The sequence below is a fragment of the Charadrius vociferus genome, unplaced genomic scaffold (genome assembly GCF_000708025.1).
Source record: "Charadrius vociferus isolate BGI_N301 unplaced genomic scaffold, ASM70802v2 scaffold345, whole genome shotgun sequence".
In the NCBI taxonomy this organism is placed as follows: domain Eukaryota; kingdom Metazoa; phylum Chordata; class Aves; order Charadriiformes; family Charadriidae; genus Charadrius; species Charadrius vociferus.
This window is the reverse complement of record NW_009648340.1, coordinates 222,097-248,241: the sequence shown is the minus strand read 5'-3', so window position 1 is coordinate 248,241 and position 26,145 is coordinate 222,097. Positions and strand designations below refer to the sequence as shown.

The 26,145-nt window shown below is 35.8% G+C and overlaps 1 protein-coding gene across 1 annotated transcript in view; it reads left to right on the top strand.

Moving 5' to 3' along the window:
- CSMD1 (CUB and Sushi multiple domains 1) overlaps positions 1-26,145 on the top strand; it is a 1,016,474-nt gene that overhangs the window by 951,356 nt on the left and 38,973 nt on the right. The window contains exons 56-59 of the mRNA XM_009885090.1: positions 83-256; positions 4,396-4,569; positions 22,899-23,087; positions 25,582-25,755. Coding sequence (XP_009883392.1) covers positions 83-256; positions 4,396-4,569; positions 22,899-23,087; positions 25,582-25,755 — 711 coding nt within the window. The remainder of the gene's footprint in view (positions 1-82; positions 257-4,395; positions 4,570-22,898; positions 23,088-25,581; positions 25,756-26,145) is intronic.

Genomic DNA, 26,145 nt, shown 5'->3' with positions numbered 1-26,145 from the left:
CTGTTGTCATGTCAGCATTCTTGTAAATGTTGGCAGGGTTTGTAATAATACACGTTTTTGATGAGTTTTGCTTTTATTGCAGCTGGTCACTGTGGTTCACCAGATCCAATTGTAAATGGTCATATTAGTGGAGATGGTTTCAGTTATCGTGACACTGTAGTCTATCAGTGTAATCCTGGCTTTCGACTTGTTGGTACATCTGTCAGAATTTGCTTGCAGGATCACAAATGGTCTGGACAAACTCCTGTTTGTGTCCGTAAGTATCACTAATTTTTGACTGAATTATTACTACTATTTAAAACTTAATTGAACGTTAACAGTGGATTGGATGTTCAAAGGTGTTTGAATGAGGTGCTCAGATCAGATATTTATTGGACATATTTTCAATTAGAAGGGCCATTATATTCTAATCTAGTTGCAAACCTAGCAGAGAACGAATAACTGTAACCTGCAATTTCTGATTTCTGTTGTTTCAGAAACAGGATAACATAGGCATTGAAGTGAGTTGAACAACAATCTGCAACTGTGTAACTTCATCTATCTCTTTCTCTCTCTTTCTCCAGGCATAATTTCTATGTAAAGTGTGGGCTTACTGAGCCTCTCCCCTATTTTTTCACCAGGAATACCAAAATCCCTTGGTCTAATTTCATTGTTTGGTGGGTAAACCTGGAATAGTGTTTATCTGTGCAGTTTTGATAGTGACTGCCCATTTTTCCAAGTTGGCCTCCTAATATTTACCAGTGCAAGCACAGGCATGGTATTGGATTACACCACATCTGTTAGGAAAAAAAAAGTGAACTTTTTTATTCTCTTTACTAGGATTTTTTTTTTTTTTTCTCTTAATTCACCTGCTTTTGAAAATTCCGTAATAAATTACTGGAATTGTTGAGTCTTTCGTACTCTAATTCCTTCCTCATTTGCATGGTAGGTTTTCTGATATTTTCTGAACCATCAGACATTTAATCAGATTCAAGTCTGATTTCTCTGCTTTTTATTCTACCACTTTGTTGTGTAGCTGATTTTATTATTCTTTTTCAGTTTTAATAAGGCTTCCCATTTTTATACAATTTTTGTTATTTTTATTGGAGCATTTATATAAATTATTTCAATTTTGAAATTTTCTAAGGTATCTGCAATTCAAACAGACATATTTTTGTCCACACAAAGATAGTCACTGAGATGATCAGCTTTTCTGTTCAATCCATGTCAGTATCTTTGTTTCATTTCTGAGAAAAGATATTTCTGATAAGTCATTAGATTTCAAAATGTTCAGTATTTTCTTTCTTAGTGGTAAAATGAAGATTTCTACCTGTATACATCTGCAGGAAATATCTCCAAAATGTCATAGTCCTTTTAAAAACCTATTTATATCTTCAAGTGATTTATATTCATCAAAGGAGAGATGCCACCAGCTAGCATTATTACTTTTAGTGGATTAATTTTGCCATGCAATGAATAAAATCCCTTCAAAAGAAAGGGGCAAAGCTGAGGGGGGGTGAGAGGCTGCTTCTTCCTAAATTGATGTTATCATTACTGTTATGAGAAGAACTGGCAGCAATTTCTGTCATTATAGGTTGCCTAATACTTTCCATTACAACATGGTTTTCTTTCGCTTATAACTCTGCCATACAAGATGATTTTTTTTTTATGTCAACATCCAAGCTTCAGATGATTTTCCTACTTCTATTTAGTTAGTTAGTTATTAAAAATTCTCATAAAAATTACTCTTATTTCTGAGAAGGAAAGTGAAAACATACTGTTTACCAATGCTAGAAACGTGTTCCCAAATGTGATACTGAAATGGTTTTTCGACTGAGCAGTGTGGATGAGGAACTAGAAATATGGCAGAGGCACCATAAAGAAATTATGAGCTGTGCCCCTGAAAATTTACCCCAAATTGACCTATATTTTTACAGAAGATCACACATCCTTTTGCATTTGTAGTTGGCTCTGGAAGAAATTTCACATTTGTAAGTACTAGACATTGCAGTCTTCAAAAAATGCTAAGTAAGTACTCAGAGTACTCCACCCATGACTAATTTAGCTTCTTAGTTTCATCTGAAAGTCAGCCTCCTTCATCTTGCGTAATTTGTGACACAGGTGTTTTGTTATCTCTTTATTGGATAACTGGTTGAACCACACTTTAGCCAAATATTTTGTGAAAGATTTTTATTGGGACTTAACATGAAATGTGAAGATGTATGATTGGTTCCTTGTGAGCAACAGCAATAAAAATCAGGAGAGTAACCTGCTTTAGTAAAAGTTCTAATGATGACAAAAACATAGGTTTAATTGTATAGCTAGATGCTCAGACTGTATTTTTCTTATTCTGCAAATACTATCAGTACTACCATTATTTCTTCTGGGTTATGTATTTTCTGTGGTGAGGTGGAAGGGTCTAAGAAAGATACTGTGTTAAAGACTGGAGTGTATATTTGAAAGTTATATTCCATTAAGTGGGTTGATCTCTTTGGACTATAATAGGGAAATGTGTAATTCCTTAGCAGGCATCGATTTCAGACATGCCAAGTGTATTTATTTTCCCATTACATATTTAGGACTAAGTGTGTGTGTGAATACACATGCGTGTGTGTGCATGCATGCATAGGGCAGTTATATGAGGATGGAGGAGGGAATTTGTAATTCACCATTTAGATGACATAAACCCAACAGTATTAACCTTTTTTTGAAATGTCTTGGCTACTGCTTAAGTAAACATTATTAAATTGATTGCATAAAAGCCTAATGGTGATTGAAAACACTACAATGCCAAAATTATCTACTTTTCCTTTTTTTTTTAAAAAAAAAAAAAGAAAAAATTGCTTTTAAGTACTTGCTACTGTGTGAATCTGACTATTGCAGCATTGATCAGTCAACAGGTCAGTGATATCTAGTAACTATAATGGAGCAGTGGCAGAACTAGATGCAGTGGTTAAGATCTCTGCATCCAAGATCTTTACTTTCTGGAAGATGTTACAAATACCAGCATCCTGTCAAGAGTAATGAGTTCTAAACAGGAACTGACTGACTAGGGTACACTTTTGTTGAAACGAGCAAAGGAACAGAATTATCCTTCATTACCAGAACTTCTACAACAGACCTAAATTTTATGGTGTTAAAACCTATGGCATATAATTTGTTCAGCAAACTGCAAAAAGTTTAAGGTAATAGCATTTTTTTTTAATTTAGTAGGTTTTTATATAAGAATTATGTTAACCGATTTAGTATGGCCCTGGAATTTGCTTTATTTCTTGAAACTTGATCATCTGTAACAGTTTAAAAATACAACTGTGCTAGAATACAGTTGATTGTGTGCCTGCAGTAAGATTTTATTGTAATGTTCAGGGTTTCATCTTCAAATGCAGCAAATGAGAAAGGATTCATGTGATTTTATTAGATTTATTTACACAATTTAAGGGCTAAATACATAAGTTTGTATACAGTAAGGGGTCCTATTTAATTCCCTAAGATCAGGTACTGTTGAAAATACTGTTTCACAGTTGAACTCCATGATAAAATAAAAATAAATACATTAAAATTATTTTTCAATTATCTTTTCAGTTAGAAAAACACCAAAACACAAAGTAATAAAACAAAAGATAAACCTGTGTATAGAATATTTATGAGTATGATAAATGTCACTAGCTCAATGTTGAAAAGTTGTGTGTGTGTGTGCATATACATTCTAATTTTGTATTATCGGTATCTATGATATTCTATATTTTTCTATATTATTTGAATGTCTTGTCATGTGGTAAGCTAGAGCTTGATCTTAACAAGTGTATTTTACAAGTGTCATGTAAGCATAATCAACGTTATACACGTAACGGGAAAGTTTTACTCCCAATAATGATTTCTCTAATGCCATAAGAGAATCTGATTAAAAGGATCACTACTTCAGTAAAGGAACTTAAGAACTTTGCAACAGAAATGCTTCAGAACTCCAGAATACTCTGAATGCTCAAATTCAATTTGTTTTGCCCTATTACATTTTGAAGGTTGAAGGGGAATTTTTATTTTTATTTGAATTAGTAGGAAATATAGTGAACTTTCAGCCTTTTTAAGGTCTGATACATATCAGATGGGTGTCAAAATGCATATGTATATATATAATTATTTATATTACAACTTTCGACATAAGGTGAAAAGTAGGTTCTAAATTTCTTATTGAAAAATTAAGATTTTTCTCCTGTCAATTAAAAATTCTGAATAAATATATCTTATTTTTTCTTAAATTTCTTGTATAAATATAAAAGACAAATTCAGAAGGAAAAAAAAAAAAACAAACCCAAAAAACCCCCAAAAAAACAAAACAAAAGAGCTTCAACCTGCAAGTGATTCCATGGAAAAGTACCATTCCGTTAGATGCTAGCCTGCCTATTTTTCTTTTAACAGCAATCACATGTGGACATCCTGGGAATCCAGCTCATGGAATGACTAATGGCAGTGAGTTCAATTTAAATGATGTTGTAAATTTTACTTGCAACACTGGGTACTTACTTCAGGGTGCTTCTCGAGCACAGTGCCGAAGCAACGGGCAGTGGAGTAGCCCTTTACCCAATTGCCGAGGTAAGAAACTTTTTCATATTCTCTGCTCTCTAATGACTTCTTTCAGGCATGATCCTTTACCCTGCCTTCAATATTGGGATATACCTTTACGAACTTATTGACGCCTTTATTTGAGTTTTTGCATTTCTGTATTGGAAAATTGAATTAGGGCTGAGTATTGGGGAAACCTTTTCAGTATTTTACCTCAAAGTTCTGACACTGCAATCCTCAGCATTTTGTTTACAGACATATAAAGTGTACTTTGTATCACAAAAGTAATATTACATTAATAAATCACAGTTGGCTGTCTAGCCTGAATTAGGTACACTGGAGTACAGTTTCCATAAATGGTCTCTTACTCCTATTAAAACATAGTTATGCAAATTAATATTAATGCATCAAAAAACTATTAATTCTTCCTTAATTCCTGGCAACACCCAAGAGATGTTCATAATTTTTGTATGTGTTAAACCTGGCTTTTCTTTGCCCAGAAAAAAATGATAAAGTAAGCTTTAATTCTGCTTGGGATTTTTGTGAAGACATAGCTGAATTTGCCTCCTAGTATCCGCTGGGTAAGATGGAGATGTTTGAGAGATGAGAATGAAGCAAGGGTTTATGTTATGAAGAACCCTGTGTATGAAATGTACATATTAGGGAAGGGCAAAAAGAAACCATCTCAAAACACAATCCAAAGTTTTCAGATTTCATTGAGTCCTTATCATTTATTTATCCAGATGCCAGTAATGTAGTTAAGATTAAAAGGGAAACAAGTCTCTGAAGTTACTCTGTTGTTACGCTTTCCATTTATGGCCACTGTTTTTACTTATTTTCCTCATCCTTTGGCTGTTGTTGCAGAATATGGAGCTAATATCAAATATTTGCTCTATTCCACCAATATATTTATCAGACCACTAAAATCTGTTCGTTAGTCTAGGGTTTTTTATGTTTTATGCCTCAAAATAGCTTGTATTGGTGTAGTACATGCTTTCTCAGTGCTGAATCCAATAAGATGTCAATAATATTTAATGATATTGTCAAGTGTGTTATTCTGAATCACTGAAACAGAATGAATATATTCTGGCTATAAAAAAGATGCAAATTGTGAGAGAGGTGAAAGGCAGGACAGGAGGTGAATCACATAAGACATGCTGAAAGATCTCAAAAGCCTGGAGAATAGTTTTTCAGATACTGTATGTTCTTCAGCAATCTTTTCATGAAGGCTCCAGAAGGAAATGTGTTTTAATGTATCTAATTTAAAAATGTTCTTCCTGGTCATATTCCCTTTTCAAAGCAGGAATTGTCTGGATCCATTTATAACTTTTAGCAACAACACCAATTTCCAAATGTGTAAACCAAAACCAAATGTCTCTGGGGATGACACAAAACTGGGAGGAGTGGCTGACACGCCAGAAGGCTGTGCCGCCTCACAGCATGACCTGGACAGGCTGGAGAGTTGGGCAGAGAGAAACCTTATGAAGTTCAACAAGGGCAAGTGTAGGGTACTGCATCTAGAGAGGAATAACCCCATGCATCAGTACAGGTTGGGGGCTGACCTGCTGGAGAGCAGCTCTGTGGAGAGGGACCTGGGAGTCCTGGTGGACAACAGGATGACCATGAGCCAGCAATGTGCCCTGGCAGCCAAGAAGGCAAATGGCATCCTGGGGTGCATCAAGAAGAGTGTGGCCAGCAGGTCGAGGGGGGTCATCGTCCCCCTCTACTCTGCTCTGGTGAGGCCACATCTGGAGTACTGCGTCCAGTTCTGGGCTCCCCAGTTCAAGAAAGACAGGGATCTGCTGGAGAGGGTCCAGCAAAGGGCTACAAAGATGATTAGAGTATTGGAACATCTCTCATATGAGGAAAGGCTTAGGGACTTGGGTCTCTTTAGTCTAGAGAAAAGAAGATTGAGGGGGGATCTTATTAACGCTTACAAATACTTAAAGGGAGGATGCCAGGGGGATGGGAGCAGTCTTTTTTCAGTGGTGCCCAGTGATAGGACGAGGGGTAATGGGCACAAGCTTGAACATAGGAAGTTCCATCTTAACATGAGGAGGAACTTTTTTACTTTGAGGTTAGTGGAGCACTGGAACAGGCTGCCCAGAGAGGTTGTGGAGTCTCTGACTCTGGAGACATTCAAAACCTGCCTGGATGCCGTCCTGTACAACCTGTTGTAGGTGACTCTGCTCTGGCAGGGGGGTTGGACTAGATGGTCTCCAGAGGTCCCTTCCAACCCTGACCATTCTGTGATTCTGTGAGAACAGTTGTGGATGGAATGATTACACTTCACAGATAGACAGAAGCAGCAATACATTTATTGATATAAACCAGGGACTTAACAAAGTCTTTTGGTAAATGTGACAGTGTTTTAACAAGATTCAAGATGGCAAGACACACTTGGTTATTTACCGCATAGAGTACAGGGTCAGACAGAACTCTCAGGGAGACATTCTCGTTGAGTCTTGACGTTCAGAAAGGACCCTCTTGCTTTCTAAACTCCTTCTCAGAGAGGAGTCTAGGTGCAGCTGGATCCAGTCCTAGTCCCAGACTTGGTCAATGGTTTATGTCTAAAGGATTGCATATGCACAATCAGTCCTTTATACCACTTAGCTAAGATTTCAAAGTTTAGCATGCTTCGTCACTTACCGAGGATCTGTTGTGGCAAGGAATCTCTGAATCTCGAGGAGTAACCTTGAGCGACATTCCTACTCAAGGGGAGATCTTGGAGTGCAGCCCACTGCTGTTCAGGAGAGCTCAAAGGGCTCTTGCGCTGTTCACTATTTATGGGGGTAAGATGATTGACTTACAGTCGTATTTGCATATTGATCACAGTACCAGCATTGCTCAAGTTAGCCCGTGGCTATTGTGGCATTGTTATCTGTCTCCCTGAAACTACGTTGAGCCAGGTGCAGCCATCACAACTACATGCACCCTTTACAACCACCACGGGTGGTTGGTGGTTATCGTCTGAGGAGGGTTACAGGAGATAAAGATCAGGTTGATGGCGGGGGCGGGTAGCACACCATCACAAGAACCTGATGATTTTTCGTGGTATGGAACATGCAAAGAAACAGAACACAAAGATCAATCGATCAATTGATCAATTAATTTATCTATACATGTATGCATATATATAGAAAAAAAATATACATTATACCTAAGACAGACTTTTGAGTGATAAATTGGAATTGGCAAGGCTGGTAAGATTTTACTTCTGTGACATAATTTGGCAGATCTTTGCTAAATCATGAATCCTCAGAAAAGGAATATCACACAAGTCACAGGCTGACAAACCTTTCGGTTCTTTGGGATGGATTGTATCTCATGCCTGAAAGCTGACTACAAAATCAAGAAGCTAAAGATTACTTTACAAATTTAAAACAACCATGATTTTTTAAATAATCTCATCTTCCACTATTGAGAATACAAGTCTGGAATTCTATTGTCCTCTCTGATTAGACAGGTGCAAGCTAGACAACTTGATGTAAAGTTAATACTAAAGCAGATCAAATAACTTCTCCAGAAATGCAATGGCTAGTAAGCTTTTCTCGAGTATGCCAACTGTATCCTGGGCTGCGCCAACTGTATCCTGGGCTGCATCAAAAGAAGTGTGGCCAGCAGGTCAAGGGAGGTGATTCTGCCCCTCTACTCCACTCTCATGAGACCCCACCTGGAGTACTGCATCCAGCTCTGGAGTCCACAACATAACAAAGACATGGACCTGCTGAAGCATATCCAGAGGAGAGCCACGAGGATGATCAGAGGGCTGGAGTACCTCTCCTATGAGGACAGGCTGAGAGAGTTGGGGCTGTTCAGCCTGGAGAAGAGAAGGCTCCGGGGAGATCTTATTGCCGCCTTCCGGTACATAAAGGGGGCATACAGGAGAGCTGGGGAAGGACTTTTTACTAGGGCATGTAGTGACAGGACGAGGGGGAATGGCTTTAAACTGGAAGAGGGCAGGTTTAGATTAAACATTAGGAAGAAGTTTTTCATTTTAAGGGTGGTGAGGCACTGGAACAGGTTGCCCAGAGAGGTTGTTGAGGCCCCATCCCTGGAGGTGTTCAAGGCCAGGCTGGACGTGGCCTTGGGCAAGCTGGTCTAGTGGGAGGTGTCCCTACCCGTGGCAGGGGGTTGGAACTCGATGATCTTCAAGGCCCTTTCCAACCTAAACCATTCTATGATTCTATGATTTTCTTGCACTGGAAAAATGATCACTTAAATGTTAAATCAATGTAAGTACTATGCATTTCATCCTTTGTAACTTGTCTTTAAATTGAACTGCTAAAGGAAGTTGCAGTCAGTGAAGCTGTGCTAAGGATACTAACACTAGGACTAAAAATCATGTAATAAGAAGTTAACTTCAGCTATTGGTAACTTCATTACCTCCACCTGTTGGTTTATTAAAAATCATATTGTATTACAATGGTTGTTCCTAAGAACAATAATTATCTTTGGTGATTAGCTCATCATATTGTTTCAGAGATAGCTGATGCAATTTCAAGCTCAGTGTGTGTGGAATTAGAACTTTCATTCTCATTAAAACAATACAGAGTTGGCAATTCCCTCAGTCACTACCCTCAGAATTTCTTCAAGTCAGTTAACTAGCATAGCAATATAATTATTGGAACAGAGAAGCAGGAATTAGCAAACTTCCTATTTAGGCTCATGTACCTTTTTTTTCCATTTTATACTGGTTTGTATTGCTAGACTTTAGTGAACAAACTCATCTATCTCATCTGTTAGGCATTTAATAAGGTTTTATTTGCTGAAAATATAGACTTTTTCACATAGCCTGTAGATGCAGTCCAGATCAGCTTTATATGACCGTCAAAGTCAGAGATTGCATGGTTTTACTGAAGGTTTTTACTCGGCCTCATTTCTGAGCCAAGTTACTAAGCTACTTACATTGAACCCAAGTACATTTATCAAAAAGAAAACAAGTGAAAGTGAAAGAGGAAAAAAAAAAAAAAAAGGAAATGTATGAAGAATAATGCAAAGGCTGAGAAGATTTAAAAAATAAGAACATAACAATTAGGAGAGCCTTACAGTTACTCCAAGATTATTTCACTTGTGTCTCCTGTCCACTTTCTTTTTCCTTAATTCATCACATGAATTTGCATTTGATCCAGGCCAATTTAGGGTCTGAAATCTTTTTAAGAAAGGTTGGTTTTCCGAAAGTAGTGAGTAGTATAGATGCAACTCTGCCAAGATCCATTCACTTAAGAATGTCAAACTCCTATCAGAATGGAGTTGCCCAGAATTCTCTCAGTTGAATACCTACAATTTTGTTTATTCTCATTCAGGTGGTGTAAAGTTGGACTCTTGTCTTTCACTCAGTGCTTCTTCACTTCATTCTTCCCTTCACTAAGTACTTATTTCTCTATAGTAACAGGTATTTTTCAGTGACTTGTATCTCTTCCATCATGAATTGTGAGGACCCACCTAATCCTGTCACCTACTGCTTGTCTGTTGCCTCACTGTAGGTCTGTATTACAAAGCATAGAGTTGTTTAGGAACTCTAATCAATAAAGATTTAAATATCATTAAGTTATGAATGTAAGTATTTTTATAATTACATCTTGAAATAGTGGTCAGTATAGGGACTGCATAATTAATTGTTTTTCTATACTGGTGAGTTTGTTAGTGTATGATTTGGGAGAATGTAACCTGAAGTTAAAAGAAGGAGCTAGATTCTTTTCTGTCTTCTGCATCAGCAAGAATTTTATTTAAAATACAATTAAAACTGTGTTAGTCAAATGTCGCCACTTTTGTCTTAGAAACTGCAAAAATGAAGATATGAAGAAGTAAAGAACCAAAGATGACACAGAGCCTTGGTTGAGCATAAGAAACTCACAATTAGTGGCAGAAAAAGAGATGGTCACACTAATACAGAAGTGTTGAGGTGTGATCAACCTTGAACTCCATGTTGACACTTAAGGTGTTTGAAGAAGAGACGAGACAAGTCATAAAATTCGCAGTTTCTCTAGATTCAAGGTGATCAACCTTGAAATCCATGTTGACATTTAAACTGTTTGAAAAAGAGATAGATCATAAAGTTTGCAGTTTCTTTAAGAAATCCTACTTTTGAGATCTGTAGAAGAATATAGTATCTAAAGTAACAATAACTGTTGTAAATGTATTTATACATTAGAAGATACTTAGTTGTAGTGCAAAAGGAATAGTCAATACCAACTTCATTTTCAGCATATCAGTGTTAGAGTATTTCTGTAACATTGCCCTACTACATGCATCTCTCATCTAGAAATTTTGGAGGTTTTATTTCAATTATATGATTTTTTAAAATGTATTAATTGTCTTGAGAATTGGTATTGTTTCTTGGTTTAGGTTAGTATGGTGGATTGACCTTGGGTTCAGTATAAAGTGGTTTTTCTCTGCTGTTTCTTCTTCCTCAATCTTTTCCTCTTTTCTGGCATGGGTTGTCCACAGGCTTCAAGTCTTTTAGCAATATTCATTTGCTCTGGTGTGGGTCCTCCATTGGCTGCAGAGAATATCTGCTCCCCCTTGGACTACCTTCCCTTCTGACCTCACCGTTCCCTCTATTGTTTCTCACTAAATATTTGTGCCCTCCTCCTCTCTCTGTGGCATTTTCTGCCCTTTTCTACATATATTTTCACAGAAACACAAACTTCCCTCATGGACTCAGCTGTGATTTGAGGAGAGACTGAGCTGGAGTTGTTCAGCCTAGAGAAGAAAAGGTTCAGAGGAATCTTAAAAATGCTCGTCTAAAGAAGGGTGTAAAGAAAAAGGACAGCCAGACTTCTCAGTGGTGCACAGTGAAAGGACAAGAGGCAAAGGGCACAAAATGAAAGATAAGGAAAAGCTTTTTAACTGTGAGTGTGGTCAAACACCTAAACAGATTGCCCAGAGAGGTTGTGGAGTCTCCATTCTTAGAGGTATTCAAAACATGACTGGGCAAAGCCCTGGGCAGACTGCTTTAGCTGTCCCTTCTGACCTCAACTATTCTGTGATTCTATATAGTTTATGACTAGAGAGTTTGACAGATGCATTTGAAGAATCTTGCTGAAGTGTTACACGGCATCTCCAGACCTATTTTTCTGCTGATCCCAGTGGCTTAGGCTACTACATAACACATAGTTATCAAAAATAGGCAGACTGCAAGCTTTTCATATTAAAACACAGTCTCACAGGCTAAGCTAAATTGGAACCAAATTATGAGACTGTAACCTAGATCACCTGATCTAGGGTATCTAGATAGGTAACTAAGATGACTTGTTAACCATCTCTGCATGACTCTCCAGCACTCAAAAAACACTTAAAGGTACATGTAAGAGAAGAGGATACAATTGTTTTCCCCAATTTAGATGAATATAGAACAAAAGGAAAGGAATTTCAATGAGTAAAAATTTATTCCACACATTGACTAAACACTATAAGAGATTATTTAAATCTCAAGGTCCTGACACCCTACTGTTTCTTGCCTGGAAGCATCAAAGCTGATGCTTAACTTGACACTGTTAAGAACTCTAGCTGAAGATGTCTATATGCTGCTGCTCACAATGATTTTAGGAATTCACTGTGAAACAAAAACTTCCGTTATTCCTTCAAAAGAATGGAAAAAGAAGTACAGAGCAGTCTGGTTCAAACCTACATATCAGCCAGGCATGTTCCTGCAGAACACTTCTCTGCATACATCTACCTAGTTTAATTCTATCCTATGTATCTGGGCAAAGGAGTCTGCTATTCTGTAAGCTGCCTCCCTATAAGTCATAGTATATAGTATATTATATAGTATATATATATATATAGTATATTATAAGCATAATTACATTTACACCATTTCACTGGGAGCAGAATTTGATATACCATTTAAGATTTTTACTTCGGTAAATACTGTATTTTTGCACCATATGCTGTGAAAATTGCTGTAACATAATTTTATGATAATTACACTTTTTATTTATAATTTCTTATAGTTTGGATTAAAAGATGAATATGCATAGTTCAAAATTATTAGAGATTCTTTTTGCCAAAAATCCTTAAATAAAATTAATCTTGAATTACATTATTTACATGAAAGAAGAGCGAAAAGTCCTTATTGTTTATATTTAAGAAATAATAAAGTGCATTTCAATGATGAAATCATGCTGAAATTATAATTTAAAAAAAAAAACCAAAAAAAACCAAAACAAAATTCTACCAATTAAATGGCATATATGAATTTAGTCTTAATGAAGTGATTAGAACTTACCTAAGTAATAGTACTTCTGGCATATGCCTTTCCTTCTAAAATTGCCTTTTATCTGATGGGTGAAAAACATTTGTATTAAATTTCACTTTTAGTAATGAATTATGAATTTGTATACAAAAAAAAAAATCTTTCAGCTCCTTAAATATACTGCTGGGAAGAGATTGATGTTTCTGGCAAACCTGCATTATTTAATTCAACAGAGATTTTACGTATGACCTTTCTTTCAAACCTTGGTTGAGTTCACTTGAGTCAATAATAAACTTGGCTTCACTTCACTGAGACTCTACATGGAGTTACTACAAAATATAGATTACCACTTGAAGCTACTGCAGAATATTATTTTATTTTATTTTATTTTGCAACTGAGCTCTTACGTATGCATGGGAAACTGATATTTTCAGAAAACAAAACTGGGCAGTTCTCAGGAACTCTTTTGCAGTGATGCATTGCTTCTATCGATTGTGTCCATAGTAGGCAGGACAGGAAAATTGGTAGGAAATTTACCAAAGAAATTATATAAGGTTTTTTGGCTGACAAAAAAAGTTGCAGAGGTTTGACCTAGCTCACATTCTGCAGTCTGTATCAGTAAGTCCATGCTATTTGTTAGTAATAAAGAATTCAGGTCTCTCTTTGTTCATTTGTCCTGGCTTTGTACTGAATTTATAATTTGAAAGGTTTTTCTTTTTTTATGCCATTACTGATAGTTTCTTGAAAATCTCCATTGGACTCTTTGTCTTATCAAGAATCTGGTATCTACAAGGAACTGTCAATTTTGTCATGTTTTCTTTAGTGGGTATATCATTTGAACCAGTGGTAATATGTTCCACTTCTTCACTGACAAGAAAAATAACCTTTCTGATGACAGCTGATAGAAGGATGTGAGAGAACGGGACTGAAGACCAATTCTTCTCACCCAAAGATAAAGCAACTCTGAACCTAAGCGGTTTTCCATCTAAGTTGGTATCAAGGTTTCATATAAGCTGAGAAAATGTTGTGTTTTGTTCAGTTTTGGTTTTCCAAAGTCAAAGGCCTTTGTTGAGACTTTTGCATACTTTGAACGTTAGACATACCTAATCTGTTCATTTTGATAGCATGTTGATATCCTTCAGAAGGATAATTAGAACTTGACTAAGTTTCCTAAATAAAGAGGTGAGGTGTCATGGGAGATGACATACAGTGTCTGAGATATTTACCTGAAGCTGGGACAGATGACACAGGACTCAAAATTATTGCTGCAGCTCTCTGGAGTGGCACCTACCTGGAGATCAGGCAAAGACATCTCATCATTCATGTGGAAACATCATTTAGGGCAACAGAATAGTTTCTCTCACATGTGAAAAACAATGCTCTGGTTAAGAAAAATCTGAAGAGAAAGATTTTATCTTTCTGATGTACCTGCTAGTGTAATGCCTGAGTTCATGATGGGGATGGATCTTCTTTGGAAGAGATTTCATACGTATCTGAGAGACAAATACACGCTTTTGAAATTAGTTAATCTGGTGTTCCAAAAAAAAGTGTTGTCTTATAAAATTGGACCCACTCAGTTCAAAGCTTAAAAAAATAACTGCAAGTTACGGAATTTCTTTTAACATAATTCTTCGTCCATATTTATTTTAGTATAGAGTTAGCTAGTTAGTTATTAGAGCACTCCAGCAGAAATTTTCCAATAGAAAACATAAGGAAGACTGCATTTTTTGTAACAGTGAGAGAATATTTGGCATGTTTATATCAATGGCAAACATTTTGGAATGCAATTAAAAGGGATATGTGTCTTAGCTTTTCATCTCGCAAAAAAACCCAAATGTGAACTATATACTTTGTTGGATCTAACTTAGTTAAGGTCTTGTTTATACCAACATATTATTTAGCAAATTATTACTGTAAATTTGCACTATTACCAACAGCATTTATACTACATTAATTACAGTGAGAATTTCCTTGGCCTGAGTTCATCAGAAACATGACGTCAGGATGTTAGATTGTGATTAGATTTTAATAATGTATGTAAAAACACAAAATACTCTGCTTCCTAAATATTTTAGTTCTGTGGTTTACATGGCCAGAATTTCTATGATAAAGTCACTCTCCAAGTGGCCCCCATTGAAAAAATAACAATCAGAAAATCAAAACTCCTATGTATTTGAGACTTCTGCAAAGAGAAGTTGTAAGTTGAGTAGGTTGTATTTGTTTTGTTTTATTTTGTTTTTTTTTCTTGGTTTCACGAAGCAGTTATTGTTGTGTGTTGTTGACTTTGCACTGAACTTTATTAAAATTCCATAGACTGGCAATTTTGTAATCTTGCTTTCACAAGCAGTGCCTTCTTTTTTTTATAGACAGCATTTCTTAGAGTTTGTCATGAAGTCAGAGTGAATCCTCTAATGTTATTCACTGAATGACAGTCCCTATACATTTTATAGATACCAACATCAGTGCAATACTTTTCAAATAAAAAAAGTTTAAAAACATTGTTGATCCGATACGAAAGTTTTAAAAAGCAGCTTAACATTGTTTCTGTCAAGGAAAAAAAAAAAAAAAAGAGAAAGAGAAAGAGAGAGCGAGAACAAGAAATGAAATACTGTGAATGATGTACTTTTTGATGATCATTCAACTTTTTAACAGAAACTGCCTAAAGGACTCTGACATGGTCTTTTCGCTTCTTTGTCCTCAAGGGTTTAAATCTACTCAGTGTGAGGTTCCAAAGTCATCAGGGCAGACTTAAAGCATTCTTCTGCCTTTCTCAACAGACTAAATTGAGAGTGCCAGAATTCATTTCCCATGTAACCCTTGACAGCTGTCATTGAGAGAAAGCAATCTCCATCTACTCTCACTGTGATTTACAACTGAGTCCCCAGGGTGAAAGGCAATCAGGGAAACTACTGCTTTAGTTCTGCATGCTGGCCAACTCAAATTCTTTTCTAAAGTACTCCTTACTGCAGCCCTTCTTAGCAACAGCACACTCCTGTATTTAAAAATCTATAGGTAATGTTAAATGGCACTGCAGGCATAATTCTGTTACTATTTAGCGTGAAGAATAGTATTATCTTGCATAATAATTTGATACAACTTTATGTATGATGCAAGAATTTTGTTGCTCGGAGTACATGTTTAAATTATGCATTCAGTGGCTATTTTGTATTTTCTTCATCACCGAGTTGGATAAACAGATACTACTGGTACAAGAATGAGAATACTGTATCACACAGACAAATTGATACTTTGGGACTGTAATATATTCCTTGAATATTCCATATTTCTGGTCTGCATGGAGAATTAAGCTTTTCTATTCTCCCTATTGTGTTTCAAAGATAATTCAGTTAGAATTGCTTTTGGGTAGCTTTAGGGCAGCAAATCTTCATGAAACAAAGTTTGGTGTTTTTTTTTTTAATTTCTAATACTGGCTTTTCAGAAGCTAACTTGGCAGGCTTACCATTTAAACCAAGGTTTCAATTTTAAGCAGTTGTATTTTATTTTGTTTTATTTTAATAATCTCAACTGTACAAGAAAAAGGGACAACTGTTGTGAATGCTTTTAAAAATTAAACCTAGGGAAAAACTTGAGTAATCCATAGGATGGGAAGAATTATTTAAAATAATTCTATTCATGAATGGGCAAAACCTTCAATAAATGTGAGAATTTTGCAATATGCTTCAGATTTTTCTTCTATTTCAACAGAATGGTATGATATTAAAATTGGAAGAATTTGGCCACATAGTTTCAGTGTTCTGTTTCAACTAAGCCAGCATATATTTGAGTGCAATAACAACGATTTTCACTAAATTGCAGTGAAAAAAACATTTTTGCTCTTTCTTTTGAACAAATTCTAAAATGTCATTTTGCTATTTTACTGCTTTTTACTTTTACAGTATTTTTATCTATGCAGCATTTTACTGTTTATTTTTAAATAAAAGTTTGTCTTTTTGATCAAGAAATAAAATAAGCATTCAATATTATGGTTAAAGAAATAGTACTTTCCAATATTCTGGAGTTCTCACAACTCCCAGATGAGATTTCGATGTGACTGATAGTCCATGGCTGGTTGTCTGCATTTTTACTCTAGAAGGCCTTTTTTTTTTCTTTTTTTTTTTTTAAGGTTTGTGCCTGTAGATGCCTAGTATCCTCCCCATTCCAGCAAAAGAGAGTGCCAGGGCATCTGCTGCATTTCTGTCCCTCATTCAGGGAACTACTGGAGAGAGTCCAGCGAAGGGCAACTAAGATAACTGAGGGATTGGAGCATCTCCCTTATGAGGAAAGGCTGAGAGAGCTGGGACTCTTTAGCCTGGAGAAAAGAAGGCTGAGGGGAGACCTTATTATGGCATACAAATATCTAAAGGGTGGGTTGAAGGAGGATGGAGCCAGACTCTTTTCAGTGGTTCCCAGTGACAGGATGAGGGGCAATGGGTGCAAGTTGGAACATAGGAAGTTCTGTTCCAACACACGGAAAAACTTCTTTACAGTTCGGGTGACAGAGCACTGGCACAGGCTGCCCAGGGAGGTTGTGGAGTCCCCTTCTCTGGAGATTTTCAAGACCCGCCTGGATGCAGTCCTGAGTAATGTGCTCTGGGCAATCCTGCTTTAGCAGGGGAGTTGGACTAGATGATCTCTAGAGGTCCCTTCCAACTCTGAAAATTCTGTGATTCTGTGATTCAGAACTTCGGGCAATGCATTACTTTCCTCCCAGAGCACCCCTGACTTGGAGGCACTGTGTGAACACAGCAAGCAGTGTTCTTCACCAGTAAAGTGGTTGCAGAGCATGCATTCTTTCTTCACATAGTCTTGAGAAAACATAGCAATGACTTTTTAAAATGGCAGCGGTAGGCAAGTTCTCACTTAAGATGTGATAAAGTCTAAGGTCTTAATCAGCCTGAAGATTATCAAAGTGACCTCTTTTAAAGATTGTCCTGTGTTCTGGAGGTGAATATTCGTTATCGCTCCTGTTCGTGGTTTTTGGTTTGAAAAGCAGAAGTTAAGATTTTTTTATGGTCAGAAAATCAGAAAAAGGTGTAAGAGGGCATATGAGCCTCTAATGTAGTCCTTAGTGCCTTCAATTACACTGAACAGATTTGATTCCAGAAACTGCTCCCAGGATTATTTGTTTTATTCTGTTACTGTTTAATATAAAAAAAACAAAAACCCAACAAACTATGGAAAGGTTCTGTGTGTCAGAGATAATTTATAAATGAGGTTTATATTTTCTTCAGAATGGAAAATTGTCCAAAAGTCAGAAGCATGAAACTAGGGAAAATTTCAGATTTACAGACAATCTTTTGATCCAAAGGTATTGAGCAAGCATAATAATGCTACCATGCCCTCTTGCCAGAGCTGAAAGTAAGGTGTGCAATTTAGCTCTTTTGTGTCCTAGGAGTAGTGAAACGCAAAAGAAGCATAATGGCAGTCCTGAAAATCCAGGTATTGGAAATTGATAACCCTCATTCAATGGGAATTACATTGCATGTGTATCCGTGTTAGTGAATTCAAAGTCAGACAGACTCAAAAGTAATGTAGATCACCAAAACAACACTTACACACTGCTCAGTGCACGCATAAAACATTTTTAAAAATTGAAAGAACTGATAACGTTTAACAGCTATCATCATTGAAAGGTCAGAAATTGTACAGTAGAACATGTGCATTCTTGCTGTACTTAGTGCTTTTAAACTTTGGAAGCAGAACAGAGTAACTTCCACTCTTGTGAGCGTGAATCAAAGCTCTGTCTTGTATGCATTATCATCTGATCTAGCTGAACAGTATAGACTGCATCTTCCTAATAAAGAATGTAAATTCAAACCTCCATTTCAAAACTCCTGTTTCAGTTATTGTCATAATTTTATTTTGACTAGTTTTAAGGAACAAGAATAAAACTTTTTGTAAGGTAGCTAAGCCCTGCAAGTAGCTTTGTGAATTGTTTAGAATTTAAATAAAAAAAAATAAATTGCTTGACCAAAATTAATGGGTTTAATGGTGATTTATTTTCTTACCTGAAGCAAATCAAACTAGAAAAAATAAATCATTTTTTTTGGGAAAAGGAAAAGCTGGAAATATTGCAATCCAAATATTTCAATTGTCAAGCGTTTGTGATAAAAAGTGTTAAACCCTCAGCAAACCACCAATGCCACATACTGTGTCCTGTGGCTTTCAAAGCAAAAGCTTAAGGATGAAACATTTTGAAGGGGCTCAATGTCATTGGAGGAATTATATAATTCTTCTTCCAATATATAATTTTCAGTCTTCAAGTTTATTCATCTCTACCTCTTTGTTTCTGTGCTATCTTTCATGTAGGAGCGAATATTGAAAACGAATGAAATGAAGTTAAAAATATGTGGAACTTTTTGACTTTAATGGCTTCATAAGCACTATTGTAATTTTTATTTTCACTGATTCTGAACAATCTTATTATTTTAGCCATGGTACGATAAGTATAGCCTGTTCGTATTTAACATCTAGAGCTCTAGAAAAGAAGTAAAAGGGTGAGAAACTTCAGTCTCAGACCAAAAAAAAAAAAAACCCAAACACCCCAAAATCCTACCAGAAATTAAACTAAGATTATAAATTGCATGAAGGAAGATTCTTGCAAAAGGAATTTTGAGATCAAAAGAAACTAAGTTAGGTAGACAAACAATATGAACCTTGTCCTATAGCTTGAAAAAAAGGTCCAGTAATATGTGTCTGCATGCAAATTTCCACTAGTTTTGTGATTTCATTAATGAAATCTCACTGTAAAAGTATATGTACTGTTTAAGCTGCACATGGCCCGTTTCTAATGCTATAGTACTGAGTGAAAACAAATGTGGATAATGTCAAATGCAGGCTACTAAATGTGCACCTGTACTGTGGATATGTGTGAGTGCAGCAAGGAGTCCTTGTTGCACCAGAGTAAGATTTCTAATACAGGAAAATTTTAAATACGATTGATAAGTTGATATTAACTCACCTTTGAACTATTACAGTTTTTGGTTTTTCATTCCAGAGGATTTTTACAGTCATAAAAGACAATTAACTTCCATACCTTTTTACCTGTATAGAGATTAGTGAAAGAAAGATCTGGTCTTGCTGGTACTCCAGATTTTTGCTAAAATAGGTAGATATCAGTAGAATGGAAGAGTATTATTTTGCTGTAGTTACTTTTTTGTATGCTGTTTCATTGCAAAATAATGTACTGATTAGAGCACGGAGATAGGTCTCACAAGACCTCAGTTCAGTTCTGCACCACTACAAATATTCCATGCAACCTTGGACACAAATTTGAGATATGATGGGTCATAATAATACTGTGTTATTGTGAAGTTGGTCATCAAGACTGCATTACCATATAACAGCAATTTTAACTAAACAGAAAGGTTGTGAAACATTCACTTCTGCATTTGAAAATTAATGTATCTATATTTTTAAATTAAGCCATGCCTGGGCATGAGAACTTAATTTCCTCTACTAATTAAGAAGGTTCCCCAACAAGTTTTTCATTTGAAACAAGTAGCACATCCGCAGAAGTTGTTCAGAGCATGGTTCAGGGGTTAGCATGGGCAGCAAGAGTATTCCTGATGAGCAGTTCAGAGAAATTCACCTGAGTCTGGAGGGTAGCAGAGCACAACAGCTCTGCATAGTCATGGCCACTGTCTACTGGCCTCATGCCACAGAATAAGTGCTAGTATTCTTTATTTCATACCAATACAGATGTAACTTCAAATGTTAAGTATATAAATATGCAGAGATTGAGTTTAAGGGTATGTTTGTACAAGGCGACTTATAACTATGCAGAGGATGCGGGCTAGTTCCCAAAAGCAGAAGCTTTACAGCAGCATCTACACAGCACTACACCACAGCTAATTGCCTAAGAAACAAGGTTAATTGGGATGCAGCGTGCATTGCTTCTGGGAGTTGTGCTAGTTTCTGTAACAAAGAATTGCACTGTGAATGCAGACATATGAGCTCATTCAGATCTAGCTTAATATTTTGGGCTGTATGTTTTACAGACTTTCACTTAGGTCTCTGTTTCATGGTGATAGTTATATTGCCAGTGAAAGAATTAGACTCAGTTGACAGTGATTAGTAATAACGGAAAAAAGCAGTAACAAAGAATGAAATAGATTTTTTGTTTAATGTAAAATGAATAAAGCATTTTCTCTTGATAGTACATATGTAGACATCCCCAGAAGCAGGCATTTTCAGGGTTCTTCAAAGCAAGTACAGAGACACAGACTTCCACATCCAAATCTTTCACAGCTTCCATCAAGCAATGAGACTCTAGGACTTTGCAATTTTCCCTCTTTTATGAGGCAGAAAAAAGTCAGGAGGTAAAAAGGTATTTATTTCTGTCAATGAAATCCCAGTGTAAACACATACTTATTTAACCTGCACATATCTGATTCATGTATAACATTTATAAGGTTATAACACTAAATTTAAATAAGAGTAGTTGAATGAAATATAAGCTAAACTGTTATAAAGCAAGATAAATGTAACTTTGCTGGTGAATTATTTCATAGGATTCACCATAAACCAGAATGGGAGTAGTTTCAATTTGGAGACTTTGTAGTTTTACTACTCCTCAGGAAAAAAAAAAGCAAGTCTCTCTTCCATTAACCATGTCTCTTCACCAATCCAGATAATTCCTTACTAATCCTTTATGTACCTCATTGTAATACCTAATGTTTTTAAATCTATTTTGCTTTTCTCTGCAATTTTATCTTCAGTGTTTTTAATAACAATCAGTAGATGGCAAATAGGTTGGCTTCATGACGAAGAGTGTTCTCCCTCTCCCACCACCCCCAAATATTATTTCTAAAATAATTTTTATGAAGGAAAAATTTGGATTCATATTGGACATCCTCTAGACCTCGGTATGTGCTTGTCTAGAATCCATTGCAAGATCGAAATTATGAACATTTAATACTTTTAAGACTGTGCCTTTAAAAGAGGAAAGAAAAAACAATTTGAACTGTTTTTCACCCAAGAAAGGGTGAAACATTTTATGATGTTAATATTTCTTTAAAATCCTGATTCTTTTTAGATGATTGAATAAAATATTATTTCAATGAATGAACATTTGCAAAAGCTAACTTGTTCTAGTGTATTAGCTAATCAGTAAATTTAAATTATATTTATGATAAAACTTAACCTTTTTTAAAAAAGTATGATTCAGGATTGAAAAATGGTGCATTAATGACTCCATATTTCTTACCTCTAAAATTATAATGCTATCTGACATTCTTCTCCACTGGTTTCTTTTTTCGTGAAAATTAATTTGAACCATATGATATACTTAAAAGGTAGATTCCTGACATTGTTGAGCTGAAATTTATAATACTAATAATATTCTAAGTCTTTCTTTATTTATACCATTATGTTTAGAGTGAAGACAGGACAGGGATTGAGGAGGCATTTATAACTTTCCAGACAGCTTTCAGATGAATAGGCAGCAAAGTTGGGAGTTTGCAATGGAGATGTCCGCGTCTCATCATAATCTTCTGCCAAGAGACCATCATGTTCACTGCAGACTGTAAACCAGAGGATTCAGGAGGGCAGATATACCATATATGCAAACTAAACAGTCGTGACAAACCCCATAAGTTTTTAGGTTTTTAACTGCTATCTGAAAAATAACTTCATGCTTTTTGGTGCTTACCCTCACTCCTGCTCCACTGTCAAATATTCGATTTTTCACCATCTCCCTTTTTCTGTTCTATACATTAATAGCAGAAAATGTTCTTGTTAATGTTGGAAGCAAATTTTCTCATTACAGGAAATAAAAAAAGAAATTGTTGAAGTGTTGTTTAAACTATGTATTTGTTTGATTTTAATTTATTTTCCTTCACATAAAAAATACATAAAAAACCAAACAAAGCCTACCAGGAGAACGATATAAAATTCCTTCAATTTCTCTTTTATCTTCAAACCACTTGTACGTCCATGACTATTACAAGAAGAACAGTAAAATCATAGTATTGTTTTCAAAGCAAAAAAAGATCTAGAGACTTACTTAGGAGTCAACATATCTAATATTTAAAACCACAAAGGATATCAAATGGACCACAGTCATGAGCTGCTAGTGAAGTAATGAAAAAAAGCATTGTTACATATTATTTATGAAATTGCTATTATGCATCAGTGATGAATGCTGGTTTTCTTACAGTGGTGAACTGTTCTGATCCTGGCTTTGTGGAAAATGCAATTCGGCATGGACAGCAGAATTATCCTGAAAGTTTCAAATATGGAACAAGTGTGGCGTACCATTGCAAGAAGGGCTTTTATCTGTTGGGTTCATCTGCTTTGACCTGTAAAGCTAATGGCTTATGGGATAGATCACTACCAAAGTGTTTGGGTAAGTGTGCATTCAGTTGGATTAACATTAAAGAGTGGTGCATAATTTTTAGCCATGATAGACTAAAAAAAGTGTAGTCAACTACTGAGGAACAAAGCTAGACTTTAGGATCAATGTATTGCAAATTGTACCGCTCAGTAAGAAAACAGTAAGACAAGATGTCACGCAACTTGTCATTATTAAAAATGTGTTTAGAGGGAACTGTGGAGCTATTATTTCAAATGCCAGAAAGTTAAGATTAATTTCCCCTTTTGGTGTGTTTTTAAGATATATGAAAACAGCTAGGGAAATCTAAAATTATTATTTATATATTATCATTTATATTGGTAGTCTAAGACCATTCATGACTATCTCAGAATTATTTTTTCTCAGATGTATTGAAGTGCATATGTGAGAATGAGTCTATGAAATATTATACAGGAAAATTTTGCTCTCAAGAGGGTCTTTTCATAAAATCACTTCATACTTCCTCCATCACATTTTCCTCAGAGAAGGAAGAAATCTTCTGGTGTTTCCTATAATCAATGGTTTTGAATCTAAATCACCTAGAATAGCTGCCCATCTTTCTACATCAAGTGTTCTGGAAGTTTGATAGCAGTTACATGGCTTTCTGTTTTTAGGCAGAGCTCGGGGAAAATCAAAGGTGTCCATTCCCTCAGAATAGGAATTCCTGACCTTGCTCTGGGGACAATTGTTTGAGGCCATGGGAATTTTCAAATGAGCCTGGGAAGTGCCTACATTCCTCAGTCACCTACTGGATTAGCTGCTACTAATTTGCTGCTCGTGGACTGAAACACTATCTGAATCCTAAATATCACCAGGACAATTTTAGCATTCTTTCCCCTAAGAAAAACTCAGTGAAATGAATAGGGCTCTTTCTATGAGAAAGATCTGTTTATCTATTCACAGATGAAGTCACTCAGAGTCTTTTCAAGTACTGTGAGAGATTTATTTTTCAAAGTTTATAAGCGATAATCTCTTTTTTTACAAGTGTAAGATTGTTTCTGGTGATAGGGCAAAGTGCTTGGAGAAGCAAGTGAGATAAATTTTCATCGCAAAGTGGACACAATGTTTACCATGAACAATTCTAGTTCAAGAATAAAAAAATAGAAACACACTGCTCTTTTATATGCAAGGCAACACCTATGAGTGTCACTGCTTAAAATTGGATGCTTCTTTTCTTCATAAACTGGGAAAATTTCATGCTACTCACTACTAATTATTATACAGCCACATTAAGGTGATCTGCATATGATTTTCTTCCAAAAACCCCGATCACCCACTGCAGGTCTTTCCAGAATTGTGGCAGGACTAGCATTGGCATCGTACTGAAGCACGCTCATTAAGGTAACTGATCTGGCTGGAAACTAAACACTGTTGTTTTTTTTTTTTTTCTGTGGCAGTACTGTTCAGCCAGATCAGTGTTCTGGTTTGGTTTACCATTTGCTACATGAATGCTTAAGCCAGCCCAAGGAAAGCAAAAGAAACGCACAGCAGTGAAAGAGTGGTGGTCAGGACTATGCCTCTTGGCAGAATTCCATTGTGCAGTCAGTTTGACATTATCATGGGACCCAGTAAAACACAAATAATTTTGATGTCTGTCGGGAGTGATAGTCATCAGAATAACAGTCTTTTTTTTTTTTTTTCTAAAAATATATTTGACCCATAGACCATTCATTCAAGTAACTCATAAAGCTGCTCAAGTTCAATTGCTCAGGTTAAGTGTTGGCTGTTTAAGTTATGTAACTGTTTGCTAAAGTTATATAAAATTTATTTTATCTGGTTTTTCTTTCTCTATGGATGACCTAACTTTTAGACAAAAAGCATTCAGGATTTGATTTCTAGTTCACTGTAGGATGACTTATGTTTCCTCATATAATAGACCTGAACTACTTGTTTGCAAGTTATTCTGTACCAAAACTGCTTATCTGAATTTTTGCTCAAACAAAATTAACTTAAGCATAAATACGATTCATACTTTACAAAAATTATCAGCAATCCATTTTCTTCTTGCTCACTTTAGAGCAACACATTGCTATAATAATAGTACAAATGAAGCTTTTTTCTTTCTCTATACTGTCTAAACTGTGTCTAGTTATTGTATAGGTATGGTAAAGTTACTTTCTGTTATCATGTCTGAATATATAAGCATATTGCAACCTTAACCTTATTTGGTTTCTTCTTTCCCAACCATACAGAAATAATGTGTATTATTTGGAGGGAAGGACAGTGAATGGAGACAAATGAGGAAAGAACTCAATATATTTTTCAGGGAAAAGCTAAAGCGGGTGGGTTAGTTTTACATGTAGTTTTATGTTTAATCCTACAAATGACCAGTAATCATCTATAACAACAGCAAAATTGAAGATATGAAGGAGATGAAATCCAGACAGAAGTTTATATTGTGTGGAACCAACCTCACATGTAAAGGTTATAATGATTTTTTTCTGTGCCATGAAAACATCTTATAATATTGTGCTCTTTCCTCTGTTAGCCATTTCTTGTGGACATCCTGGGGTACCTGCCAATGCAGTTCTTTCAGGAGAAAAATTTACATACGGCTCCATAATTCACTATTCTTGCACAGCGGGTCGAAGGCTCATTGGAAATTCTACTAGGGAGTGCCAGGAAGATAGCCATTGGAGTGGGACTCTCCCACACTGTTCAGGTACTTGTACCAACCATCATCTGGATATCACCTTGTGTCACATGGATAAGGCTGTTCTCAACCAATTGTTAACTACAGTCAAATATTTGGTTTGGGTTTTTTCCCAAGTATATTTTAATTTCACCAATAGCCACTCAGCTGAATTGTAGCCATTTATTGAAATATTCTCATATGTTGTCTTATTCTCTTTGTCATTACTTCATAAGTTTACTCTTTAGCTGGATGCTATGGTTGTATACTGCAGTATATAGAAACCAGAAAACACTGTTTAAAACCTGGTAGAGTTCTGCTTAAAAAGGATGCATGTATTAAATTTGATTTTTATGAACACAGTTTTGTGTAAACCAAGCTTGTCACATAGGAAAATGTTGATTAAAAAACACCACAGCA